This window comes from Alternaria incomplexa, assembly GCF_024043165.1.
Source record: "Alternaria incomplexa strain BMP 0042 chromosome Unknown scaffold_1, whole genome shotgun sequence".
Taxonomy (NCBI): domain Eukaryota; kingdom Fungi; phylum Ascomycota; class Dothideomycetes; order Pleosporales; family Pleosporaceae; genus Alternaria; species Alternaria incomplexa.
The window spans coordinates 156,049-169,554 of record NW_026249850.1 but is presented as its reverse complement, the minus strand read 5'-3'; the positions used below and the strand labels follow the sequence as shown (position 1 = coordinate 169,554).

Below are 13,506 nucleotides of genomic sequence, written 5' to 3'. Positions count from 1 at the left end.
CATTTTGGCGCACAGGTTGGGGGCGCATAGTTTTAGCATCAATACCCAAGATATCTCGTCTCTCACATCAGCCTCAAAGACAGCAGATTGTGGTGTTTCATGTGCTCCTGCCAGACCCCGGTATGATCGACGCGATGACGTTTCGTGTGGCTTGACGCCGCGACATGCATGCGCGTTCCCGGCCCCAGTCCCTCATTGACTGATTGCCTCACTTGCGTAACCTTCCACATCCCCCAAGACCTCCATGTGTCAACGTATCCATACCGCGCCGCGTAATCAATGGGTATCCGCACCTCGCCCATAACCAGGACAAACTGGCAATAGCCACCAGCCACACATTAGCTGCCGAATAACAAGACCGCCTATCCGATGATCCCGACTCTACAAGACGACTGCGATGAGTGCATGCCGGACTATGCGCTGCACCACAGCCCCATGACGGTCGCCATATCGGCGCTTCCCTTTATCGTCACCTTCCTCGTTGCTTCTGTGGCGGCGCAGAAGCTGTTCCCTATCTTGTCAGGGAATGCGGATCGCAAAGCGCACCATGACAGCGCGCGACTGCCTGGGGCACCACAGCGCGAACGCCCCTCCATACTGAGCAGTCTACGCCCAAATGCGCGATCGCTCGCCAGCATCCTCTTCTCGACCAACTTCGCCCTTTCCGCCGTACTCGCCGAGCTCATCCTCTGCGAAATCTCCAACACCGTCAATCGCGCCACACGAACGTTAGCGCTCAAGATCACGCTACCTTCCCTGCTCTTCCTGCTTGTCGTCGCGACACCGGCGATTGAGATTCACTCGATCATATCAGGGACTGGACTGAATATTGGTGGGGAGCAGAAGAGTCGGCGACGAGCAGCATGGGTGTTGGAGCTGTGTGGGTTGGCGACATGGCTGGCAGGATTTTGGTATCTTGGTCGAGGGCTGCTGGGCTCGTATCTGCATGAGGAGTCGTATGAACATGATCATACTTTCAGTGAAGGTTGTTTGGAGAGGATAGGTATTATTGGCATCAGCTTGATGGCTTCGCTAGCTGGGTTTGCTGCTATATCCGCGCTTTGGCATACATTTGGTGTCAAGTATCGTCCGGTAAGCTCATCGTCTCCCAGGGATATAAGTATTTGCCAGGTATACTAATCCTTCCTAGGTCACCGAATCAGACATCGGTCGCAAGCAGGCCGGCATACAAGCTACGAACGACATGCTCCTAACGAAAGAGAGCCGACTCCGAGCGGTCGAACGAAAACTTGCGGACAACCCTCAACAAGGCTTCATGGGCCGCGTAGTAGGATCGATTCGTGGAAATCCCGACATCCAGGAGCGGAACACCTTGCAGCTGGAAATACAAGGCCTCGAGACTATGCGCCATACACTCCAAAACTCCCTAACAGTTCTCCAAAACCGTCGGCAGAATCAGCTGCGATCGCATACCGCAAATGGAAGGCTTTTTAACATAGTCTCATACGTCTTCGCTGTATATTGCGCATACCGCATCATCGCCACCACAGTAACAACTCTGCGCCGCTTCTCATCACCAAACGCCAGCTTCGCAAGCAGCGACCCCATTAACAATGTTCTCGCCCTACTAGCGAAACACTGGGACCCTACCATCGACCGCGTCGCCTGGAGCCGCACAATCTCCTTCCTCCTCTCCGGCGTCATGCTCCTCCTCTCCTTCAACAGCGTCCTGCAAACCTTCTACCTCTTCGCCCGCGTCGTCCCCGGTCTCCTCCACCACGCACGCACAAACTTCGCTCTCATCATCTCGCAGATCGCAGCGACTTATGTCATCAGTTCTGCGCTGCTTCTTCGGAGTAACTTGCCGCCTGAGATGAAGAGCAAGATTGGTGATGCGTTGGGTGCGCCGCTTGAACCGGGGTTTACGGAGAGGTGGTTTGAGGGATGGTTCTTGGCGGCGAGTGCGGCGACGGTGTTGGGACTTTGGGCGGGGAAGAGGTTGAAGGGGGGTGAGTGGGATGATGATTGTGAGGGGGGTGAGGGGGATGTTGAGATGGGGAAGAGGAGTACGTAGATGGATGTAGGGTTGTGTTATGTATGCGTTGATCATCCTCATCATGGATCTGTTGTGAGATTGCGTCCCTGCGCGTAGTCGATACATCACATCGCTCAACTTTCTTACATGACTGATCCTGAAGAGCCTGCTTAGGCATCGAATCCGCATTCCCATCAGGAAATAGAAGGTCCGATAACAATTCCCATCCAAAACCTGCATCCATAACCCACAACTTCGGCGCGTCCACCGATATCTACGCACCACCTCGGCGAATACCATCACCACTCAGCATCATGAAGAGGGCAGCGCCCAACGCGTTGAGTGATAGCCACCGGGTATCGCTGCATGAAGGCCAAATGAACCCATTTAGCAAGCCTGAGCCGCCCACCCGCGCTTGCTAAGCATTCATCACCTCTGGACCCGCAATAACGCGCCATGCGCGACGAGCTGTTTGATTGAAGGTTGACGTCGATGTTGCCCGATGCAGGCGCGTTCGCGTTGTGACGTCAGGCCTGGTGGGGCAGGTGGTTCGCCCATGAAAACACATAGAGGGGGCCTTTCTCGAGACCTCTCCATACACACCACTTCTCACAAGCTCTATTCTACAGGTATGTTTGATGGATGAGAGAGGGTTTGAGTGGCATTGGCTAATTGAAGGATAGACTTCTACAAACCTACAAACCTGTACGTTGTACCTGAGCGGGTGATGGGAGAGGGAGCTGGCGATGCGAGCTCCATGGCAGCGAGCTTGCACTCACCTAGCCATCGCACCACCTCCCTCCCTACCCATTCACTCCCCCAACATCATCCCGCTCCTCACTAACACACCCACCAGACTCCCAACCAACCCCACACACAACCCCCCCAAAACCACAACCATGTCCGCCCCCAACGCCGGTCGCCAGTCCCCCGAGCCCGAGCGCCAATCCGGAGCGCAAGCCGGCCAGACCTCCGACAACGTCAACAGCCAAGGCGCAGGACCCAAGGAGGGCGCTGAGAAGGCGAGCGACAACACCAAGGACAGCCTGAGCAGCAACCCCCAGCACACTCTTGAGAAGCATGCTGAGGAGACTACGAGCAAGAAGGTTTAAACAAGGACTGGGTCAGGAGAACGGAATGACGGCCTTGTAACTGAGGAAATGAAACAGACGTGGGACCTATGAAACACAGAGGCAGTCTGCGATGAAATGAAATGAATACATGAACGACTATTGTCATGATATGATGTGTTTGGACGTATATGTGCCTATGCCTCGACTCTGATCGCGTGAATGATGTCTGTCGATAAGCTATGCGTAGCAAAAGTGTAGATTGGTATGCATTTCTCAAAGCCTGTCTGCTTCTCTAACGCCCTGTTTCTTGCTTCCATTTTCGAGCGGGATGCGTAACCATAGAGGCGATATCTACATCATTTTGCTCGTTCGATGTATTATCTTTGGAGTTGGTGACTCCACATACTCTTCTAGTGAGACTTCGCGATGATTTTTGGGAGTGAAGCCTGCACGTTCCGCAGCCGTTCGTTGCCAATTGCCCCGCCATACTAACCTTACCAGCCGCGGTTCTCGTGATCTAACCCCGCCAACGAATCACAACATCCTGTATTCCATGCTTCACACCTTCTCGCTCATGCTATCACGCTCCCGCGCCATCATCTGTCACAACACCCAAGGACTATTACCATGAATCCCAACATTTTGCCATCAAACACACAAACTCGGGCGCTTGGGTAAGCTTCACCGCACAACCACTCTGCCTCTACAGTCAAACTAACAACCCTCAGTCTAGGGGTATGATTTGTAAGACACCACCAACACACATTGAGATGTTGGGATATGAGACTAACATGATCAAAGTCGCTTCGCATTATCAAATGTGCGTACTTGTGAAAGGTCGTGGGTTCAATTCCCACAGCGTCCAGTACCTTCTTTTTTGCACTTTTTTTGCGCACGCAGAAGGAAGAGTACATGGTAAGATGGTTGGAAGGCCGCAACGAGCCTCCATGCCTCAGTACATGTGGAAGAGACCCCATCCTAACCCTTTATCAAAGCGGACTGCCAAAGAAAATGTTCCATCCACACGATTCCCACTCTTCAGGGGTAACGCCTACAGACTCCAAGCAGGGGACGCTCCATGATTCTGACAGAGACTGCGAGAGGCTGTGCGATCTGCCTCCGAGAAGCATTTCGTGGTTGCCTTTGACCCTAAAGCCTTCCAAGATCTGCTTTTCGAAAAGGCGAGAAAAGCCATCTTCCAACCAGGGAACTGATTCCAGATACAAAGATTGTTCGTCTCGCGCAAGTGTCAGTCCACCTACTGCTGTAGCAACGCCATCCAAGTCGTATCGAATCATCATAAGTGCCCGAAGCACCAAATCGCCCGAGGGGTCGTTTCGAAAAAAGATAATGAAGTTGATCGTTGCAGAGGGTAAGAATACAGTCGTTGGACGATGATGAGGGTTGTCTGTTATCAAAGCGGTCGCTGGTGGCGAGAGTACTTTTATGAACCCCGGAATACCGTGCGCAAGGCCTGGAAGGAGTCAGACACGATGATCAATACCACAGATAGACAAAAGATACCTGTGCGCCTAGGGTAGTGGCTCCTTGCAAGCTCGCGGTCAATCCTGTCACTTGGTTGCTCGATGCCACGAATAAAAACAGTACTTTCTTTTCCTTGACTACGTCTCTGCTCGACAACGCGGCTCACTAAGCACCACTCTTCTCTTGTGCGATTCTTCCGGATTTTCCACAACTTCAGTTGGCGTTCGTATTGCGACTCACTCAGAACAGTTAGCATAGATATAGATAGTGGAATCGAGATCGGGAACTGACGTTGCGTGCAGGCCGTAGCCCTTCATCGACTCCATGACCTGGCTTAAAGTCTCATTCTGATCCACGAATAACGTCTTGATCCTGCATCGGTGTTGCTCCCATGTACTGGATTGGATTCGCGGTGCGTAGGACTTGGCCTGCTTAGGCATGCCGACTGGATCTCAAGAAGGTCGAAGCGAATCTTGAGAAAAGAATGAAGAATTGATTGACAGAAAGATCGAAGAGTGAAGGTCGGGTCAGCGAGCATATCAGGCTCCTGAGGCTCCCCTCAAACGACCTTGGGAGCCAATCAAACAAAACCTGAAATACAGCACGACGTGGGCGATACCGTTTTGGGGGCCTGCATACGATCTGCCTATCAGCAAAACCTGGAACTCGCAGTTGAGAAGCGAGATTATGCAGGGGTCAGCAGCACACCCATCGCCGGTGAAGCCTCGATGAGGCGGTGCAATGCCCTCCGCGGCACTACGACCAATGAGACAAAACCTGGATTCGAGGAGCAACGAGCAAGCCCTATCAATCTGAAGACTGACAGACGGACAATACAGTGGCATCAGCATGAAGAGCTGGATTTTGGGCTGGCTTTGCATACGCACTCGTAGGCAAGGACGTACACGTGTAGTGATAGACGTAAAAGCCAAAATGAGAAGTCACGTGGTAAGGCTGCCCATGCACTATCACGTGGACTCACGAGCAGCCTTCTGATCTGGCCGTGTTCACCACATAATCACGTGAGTCTTCCTCCGCGCCATCATGTGGACTGACGAAACGCATCCACTCTGAACGCATTCATTAGACAGTCATCCGGGCTTACTAAACATCCCCGCTCAGTAAAAAACGCCAGTCGGTTCGATAAATACGCAAGTATAAACGAATGCAGACCCCGGACAACTACCACAGCAGAGCACTCATGCGGAACGTGATGTTCGCGGGTGTGGCCTCTAGCGATTGGTTGTCATTGTGGCTTGGTAAATCCTACGAGGGGGTGACGGATCTGTGGTATCTTTTGATTGGAAGCCGCGGTTGAAGCGAGCCAATTGCAGGTTTCCTTGAGCTGTGCGGCGCGGGCCTGCGTAGTGTGCAGAAGCCAAGCTTCTATCAAGTCCCCAGAACACGATGATTGGGAGGAACATGTTCGGTTTAGCCAGTGATCGGTGTTGAGGTTTTGTCACGAAATCTCGAGCTACGGAGGTGGGGTACTTCACGCGGCAGAGGCTGCATCAAGACCGATGCATATGCACGATGGTATGGAGACGCAGGTCGTCGCGACATTCCATTCGTGGTGAACCTTGACCGATGACTTTTTCCCTCGCTAAGACATATCTAGATGTACTGTATCGAATCTGGCCAATGATGGCCCTGGAACATGTGGTGAGCGACCCAAGAAATCAGCGTAAGGCTGTATACGCGGACGTGCCAAAAGATGATATGTGGTAGGAGCATAAAGCATAGAATCTTTATCTTGGGCCCTCGTCCATGATCTTTCATTAGTATCTCACCAAATCACTTAAGCTCTATACATAATCACTTCGATCTTTCGTAACACAAGATCAAAGGGATCAATCAGTGTCCGTCGCGCAGTACAGCCAGAGACCGACATGTCAGCCATTTCTAACGAATCTATCATCGCCATCGTCAGTTTGGTCGCAACATGTCCGCCTTCCTTAGTCATTATCTGGCATCTGCTCAGGCGTAAAGGTCGGGTCCAAAGAGACTTTAACGGTTCGTTGACATGTGTCAACGATCACTACACATTGCTGATATCTTTTCAGATGATGAGTTCTTCCGTTCAGCCATGGACCGCAAGATCGTCAAGCACGTCGACGATACTTTACTCAAACCCACACCCACGTACCTCTCTCGACGATAGCCATCATACAGCTCACCGATGTGGGCCAAGAACAATCACACAAAGGCTCTTCCACAATGTAAAGGCAAAGGCAGCTTCTCTTCCACAATGCACAGGAGACTGCCAAAAGCCTGAGAAGCAGTAGAGCTTAGCATATCGAAGATTTGGGGGCAGCCAGACCAGCCTTGTGTTAAAAGGAGATGTTGTTGACGATGAGATGTAGGACGATCGTCAACACAAGAGCTAGGTCGAGCGACGTAGGATAAGGAAACATAATGAAAATGCCACCAGACCACTTACAACTCATTTCCGTCTCCTAAGCTTTTACATTCAGGCCGTGACGCTCATAGACCATGAACAGGCGATGACACCCCGATGCAGCCTCATCAATCGTCAAATGGAAACTGCTGAGGACCAGGCGATTGCGTCACTCGCGTGCGCCGGACGCAATGCCCCGCTCGGTCCGCATGTCGATTTGTGATCGAACTGCACGTAGTGAACGTGAAGCAAAAAGCATGAGATTTTTGTCATTGGAAAGCCTTCGAGCGTTGTCGTGATTGGATTATAGGGTCTATATAAGATAGGTGTCATGGGGGTGGTGTGCCCGCCGACAAGCAACTGGCGCCGGGCGGGCCGCTTCGGTGCTCCCGAGGTCTCTGCCCCACTAGCTCGATGTCTCACTACGAAGTGCTGATCGATCAATTCTCCTTTGCCCATTTGACTGACATACGTTTCTACCATCGACCCAGTGACCGGAATCAGAAAGCCCAAAGTTGCAGGCTTGCGATGCGTGAAGGGAAGTGCTCGCGTTTCTGAACGCCTGTATGCCCGCCCAGGTCTGGACTGTCATACCCGTGGACGCCTTACGCCACCCCACTGTCAGTGACGTGCACTTTTCATTGCGTGACGTGCACTTTTCATTGCAAACCATCGTTACTCACAATTGCGAGATTCAAGTTCATAAAGACATCGACCCGGTGTCCCGCACATGAACTTCTGGATGCAGATATGCGCTACAGCGTCCGACATCCAACGGCGGCATGGCGAACGACACTTCTGTCCGGGACGGTGACGGGGAGCCTAATGCGATTCACGTGCGCTGTCGACGCCTCTCGCTCCCCAGCGCCTCGTCCCGCGTATTCTCACACACAGGCCTCGTCACGCGTAGCTGTCCAATTCGAAGAGCTGCATGAATGTCGAGGCAAAGAAATGCGCTACTATCCTTGCATGGGGTTGCAGCCATGGTCGCGTGTACTTGTTGACCTTATGGGTCGAACCGCAGGAGGATGCTGCATCGCTTGTCGAACGATATGTCCGTGCCTGGCATTAGAAACCCAGATCATGAACAAAGTGACGACACAGAGGCGGGCCATGTGTTGCAGTTGAACGACTGGGCCTTCCGCCCTCCACTTGCGCGTTTACACCCGCCAAGAATGCACCGCCCTGGGTCAGGAAAGAGGTAGCTCAAAGGCAAAAGATAAAGCTTGCCAGCTAGCAAACAAGACATGGGACGCAGTGCCGTGCGTCATCAGAGATAGAAGGGCGCAATCCACAGCCAAAGCCACATTAGACCGGCAGCCACATAGACCGGCAGCCACGATAGACCGTCAGCCACGATAGACCGTCAGCCATGATCGACCGTCAGCCACGATAGACCGACAGCCACGGGACCAAGCATCAGGAAAGCCAGCCTGCTGCAACCTTGGAGATCACAAAGCTTGTCAGATCTTGGCCTCGCGCCACTGCATCGCCATGCATGAACGAAGCATGGCGATTGGACCTGTGAATGCGTTCGGATCCTTGGCTTTTGCTTGTGCTCTTGGTATGAGGTCAAATTCGTTCAATTCCTGACCTATGTGAGAGAAGACGACTAAGAAGCTGGCATGCGCCACAGATCCCGTTCGATCAGCAGATGTCTTTAATATGCCCTCTTCCCTCCCTTACCAAGATTCTTCACAAACGACACGAAACAATTCCAGCTGCATATACAACGGCATCGATATCGCACATCGACTAATCTATACCGAACTTCCTAGCGCAATCTATATTCCACTTTCCGAGTCCTTACGCAAACAAGAGATCATGCCATTCTCGCTCTCCAACGGGGAGATAATTGCTATTATCACGCTCGTGGTGACATGCCCCCCTTCGATTGCGCTTCTCTTTCACCTCGTCAGACGGGCACGTCGCAATCGCCAGCCCAATCAGAGTGGTATGTAAAGCCTGGCTAAAAGCTTGCATCGCGACTTCCGACTAACATCACTCTAGATGTCGAGCTGACCAATGGCCCTGCTCAGCCAACCATAAACATCATCGTCGACAGCCCGATTGACCTACTGGTACCTCAGCCGGGTCTTGCCCATGTACCTAGTCATCAATCACTTATCTCTGCTGGGTCATCAGGAGGAAGCACGACTTAGTATGCCAATGTATCAAATCTAGCTGTACCGGTGTGGACAATGATTGTTGGCATCTCCAATAGCTTTCATTTGTTTGTGCGCAGGGAGAAGACGGATGATTCTACGCAGCAAGCCTTCTGACACCGCCAGTACCTAAGTAGCTTTAATAGATCTCAACACAAATTCCACACCCCAACACCTTGAAAATACTCCTTCTTGCCGCCTTCCACCACTTCCTCACTTCGATGGATTTGACCTTCTGTCTTTGACCTCGTGCGACTGGATTATCATGCTGGGAGGAGCAATGGCTCTGACGCTGCGGGTCTGTCAACAATCGTTTGGCGCTAGACGGGCCGCTTCGAAGATCCTGGCGCCAGCCGCAAGTCCGATCCTCCTAGGCAGTGAATTTTGACCGGTTATTACCATGAGCGAGAGCTTGGCCACGATACCAGCTTATTACACGCCTAAGCAAACGGGTACGCAGACGGGAAGCGTTGAACAAGAAGTGCGAGCAATGGTCTTTCGAAGCCGTCGCAGTCGAACGAACTGTGCGCAGGCGTATTACCCAAGTGGCTTACGGCCGGGTGGCATGCCTTACGCCGCATTCTGCAGTACTACGCGCACGTAGTTGGATGTACTTCGGCGGCGGCGCGTGTGAGTACATAGGTAGTCACAGCCGTTGACCTTGAGGACTGCAGGTGGCGCAATACTCATCATAAGCAGCCCTATGGACCTGAGGCCTGCACATCACAAACAGTCTTTTGACCAGGGAACGTGCGCATAACAGATTGCAGCCCTACGACCCTCTGGTCTGTTGCAGAGCCGCTACGCTCGATACGGCATAGGGGCTTTTGTCCCAAGGCTACCTTTGGTCCTGCAAGCGGCTGAGTTTTACATTCGCCCAGGGGTGTATCTATCCTGTTGCAACACCATAGTCACTTCTATAATGATTTCACCGTAGACTTAATCTCTGTGACACGTCCGGTCTCCAAGAACGGCAGACCCTTGCAAGAATGGAAATGGACCGTCATATAATGTTAATGATGGTAAGCAGATGTTTTGGAGATCATAAGTATGAGGAATTGTTGAAAAACGGGGTTCTGTTAGCATATCGAATTGACATATGGCGTGGCAGTGATTCTCCTTGCACTATCGCCCTTGTGGATCTTGGGAGAGGAATAGGATGAGAAGTCAGACGAGGCTGAGCTACGCTTTCCTATTCCATTGGCTACCCGCTCACCGGCGTAACTGTCCGAACACGATACTTTCCTAATCGGTGACCTGTGGCGCGAGGTTCTTTTTGTTACTTGCTTGGCGATACCACTACCTTTAAATGCTCAAACTGTCCCTCATGAGCTTTTACGAATTCAGAGGTGTTTCTAATAGCATTATAATCTCATACACATCTTATCAAGTTGAAGATTGCCATAACTATTGCTGCCCTTATCAGACACCATGTCACCCCTTTCCAATGAGTCCATCATTGCAATCGTCACGCTTGTGGCAACATGTCCCCCATCAATACTACTTATTGGGCATGTTCTCAGACGAAAGTACCTTGAGGTCCAGCCCGAAGTACAGGGTACGTCTGAACAGATACGCCAATGATCAAGGCCGCATTCTGACCTGATACTAGATGTTGAGCGCACCTCTCGCTCTAGGATCAACCTCGAAGTCATCAAACACGTCAAGGATACGATACTTCAACCTGTTAACGCATACTTGACCACTCGGTAATCAACGATCACTTCCCTGAAGTTCAATCAACTACCCGAACATCTTGATCGCCCCCACTCACGATGAACATGACGATGTCATGACTCCACAATACCCACCATGAGCTCGCACCCATATTTACAAATACCTGAGCTATCTTTCTTGATATATTAAATTGCCATCTTGAACACGCTGACCCGAATACCAATGATTTGATTTAACTCGCTGTCGCACATGCGCATTTCCATGTCAACCAAGACAACACACCCCCACAGTATGACAGTATGTAACCGTCCCGCCACTCAACACTGCATCAGTTCTCCTCATCACTCCATCTTCGTAACGAGCTGAGGCTAGGAAAGCGTGCGTTGGGCCCAATAACGAAAGCTGTCCCCGCAGCACCACTCCGATGGGAAAATCTCGAAGACCCACGGCTAGTCCTCATAAACCATGGCGCGAACGCCAGTTCCTTCGTACTCAGTGGCAAAACGGTCCAGGGGTCGGAGATCAGATGCCGTGATGGTTGCATCCGGTTCGAGGCGGAATCGGTTGACGAGCATCGCCAAGGTGAGATAGATCTCGGCATATGCCAGATTGATCCCGAGACATTGCCTTGCGCCCTTGGAAAAGGTCACGAGATATTTCTCAAGCTCTTTGGCGTCTTCGGTCTGCCAACGAGCGGGGTTGAACTTCCTGGCGTCTTCGCCCCAGATGCTCTCGTCAAAATGCATGCTGTAGGCAGGTATGCCAACGACAGCTCCAGCAGGAACAATCTTTCCGTCCACCACGAGAGGCTGAATTCCATGTGGTACGACTCGAGGAAGTCGTCCCGGTACGGGCATGGCATAGCGCAATGATTCTTTCACACAAGCAGTCTAGGAGGGTTAGCTTCGTATTGCAATCTCATCAGTATACATACCAGATACGGAAGTTGCTCAAGTTTCACGAGCGTGAAATCTTGGGTCGCCGCAACGCTGCTTTCCCTCAGTTCCTTTCTGAGTTGTACAAAGATGGCAGGGTCTTTCATCATATGCTGAACAGCGGTCGAGAGAGTGAATGCCGTTGTATCGGAACCTGCAACCAAGATGTTCGCGGCTTCTGACTCGACTGTTGCATCGTCGAGGTGTTGCATAGCATCGAAGACAATCTCGCGGTCCAAGGACTTGCCGGACGCCTTCAAATGTCTGAAGTTGACCACAGTTCTCGCGACCTTACGTAAGAAGCCCTGAAACCTTGCGGCCGATGTGCTGAGCCTGGCGGTCACACTTGGTGGGCATTTGAATGCAATCGTCCGAAGGATGGGGAAGTACAGCATGTTCCAGATCTGCTCAGATGCTAGATCAAAACACTTAATGAACGGTGCGTCGAATGTGTTGTCTTCGGCTTCGGTGAGCATGTTGAAGGACTCCCCAAACGCGATTTGCGTAATAAAATCAACCGTAAGGCACCTGTAACGGGTTTAGCGAAATCTTTACCCCAGATAATGTTGGGAGTGCTACCTGAAAGCGTGATAGAAGTTGATAGCACCGTTGTCTTTGGTATCCGATAGTCTGTCACATAATAGGGTGACTTTGGAGAACAAGATCTGCTCCATGGATCTGATTGACGCTTTCGAGAAGAAGTTGTTGAGAAGCTTGCGTCGCGCACGGTGTGCATCTTTGTCTGCCTCGTTGAAGCTATTGGATAGATCGTTGAAACCATCATAGAAGTACTTGTGTTTTGGGAAGATGTACCGCTGCGAGTAGATCGTATGATAGAGTGTGGGATCGGTAATGTGCAGCTCATTTGGCCCGATTCTGAGTGCTTGAGTGTCTGTTCAGGCTGTCAGTATGTGGCTATCTAACTCATGCTCAGACGTACCATATTTCTCATGCAGTTGCTCGAGTATCTGTTCCGTTCTACCAGTCCTGCTCAACGAGTACTGCCACCACGTTGATAGGGCCGCCTTGTAGGGCCCAGGAAAAGATGCTAGCGGATGAAAGTACAGCAAATAAATTGCACGGGACAAGCCCAAAATGAGAACGAAGAGGACGAGACCCATTCCAATCTCGAAGCTGGAGCGTCCGCCAAGGAAGGATATTTCCCACGCGTCCTTGAGTTGAGAGGCCATGTTTGCAGAACTCGCTTTGAGCCACGATAGAGTGATGATGCAAAACATCTATACACTTGGCCAGATTTAAATGGTTCATCGCTTCGTACATCGCTTCGTACATCGTACTGTATGTCAAGAGTTCATCGAGGCTCGTCGACTTGATGTTGTCGGCGTAATAGATATTCGGACCTTTACAGGAACACCGCAAGGTTCCTCGCCAAGAGAAGTTGCATGAAGTCGCTCCACGGATTCCGAGAAGTTGATTGTTCGACGCGTGTTGTACGGTAAAGGTGCTGATGATGCCGGACTCAGGCGCGTTGCGCGGACTCCGTATCCACATTTACAGTACACCGATGCCCGACTCGCGTCAAAGTTCGTCCGCACCTTACACAAGGAAAGGTCTAGACAGGTCTACGGACTACATCAACATAGAAACATGCAAAGTAGTTAATCTAACGTCGATGTAGGCTCTTGGGTGTGTAGCTTTTCCCAGGCTAACGTGCCCACACGATAGCAGGCCCTGCTATCATCAGATGATTAGAAAAGGTACCTTCGATCAGCATCACTGAGGCTGGCTACGAATCACTCTGTGAATGTGTCAGTAC

The 13,506-nt window shown here is 51.4% G+C and overlaps 3 protein-coding genes across 3 annotated transcripts; 2 read left to right on the top strand and 1 right to left on the bottom strand.

Annotated features, from left to right (window-relative positions):
• Nucleotides 1–369: 369 nt before the first annotated feature.
• On the top strand, nt 370–2,035 carry J4E90_000061 (uncharacterized protein; the record flags this gene model as incomplete). The annotated part of the gene is made up of 2 exons (XM_051429659.1): nt 370–1,092; nt 1,151–2,035. The coding sequence occupies 2 exons, from the start codon at nt 370–372 to the stop codon at nt 2,033–2,035; spliced, it is 1,608 nt and encodes a 535-aa protein (XP_051295146.1).
• A 43-nt stretch (nt 2,036–2,078) lies between these two features.
• On the top strand, nt 2,079–3,108 carry J4E90_000060 (uncharacterized protein; the record flags this gene model as incomplete). Its single annotated transcript, XM_051429658.1, has 2 exons — nt 2,079–2,086; nt 2,853–3,108. 2 exons carry the CDS (start codon nt 2,079–2,081, stop codon nt 3,106–3,108), a joined length of 264 nt encoding a protein of 87 aa, XP_051295145.1.
• An 8,135-nt stretch (nt 3,109–11,243) lies between these two features.
• J4E90_000059 (uncharacterized protein) lies at nt 11,244–12,919 on the bottom strand (the record flags this gene model as incomplete). The annotated part of the gene is made up of 4 exons (XM_051429657.1): nt 11,244–11,684; nt 11,729–12,257; nt 12,309–12,621; nt 12,670–12,919. The coding sequence occupies 4 exons, from the start codon at nt 12,917–12,919 to the stop codon at nt 11,244–11,246; spliced, it is 1,533 nt and encodes a 510-aa protein (XP_051295144.1).
• Between the last annotated feature and the right edge of the window lie 587 nt (nt 12,920–13,506).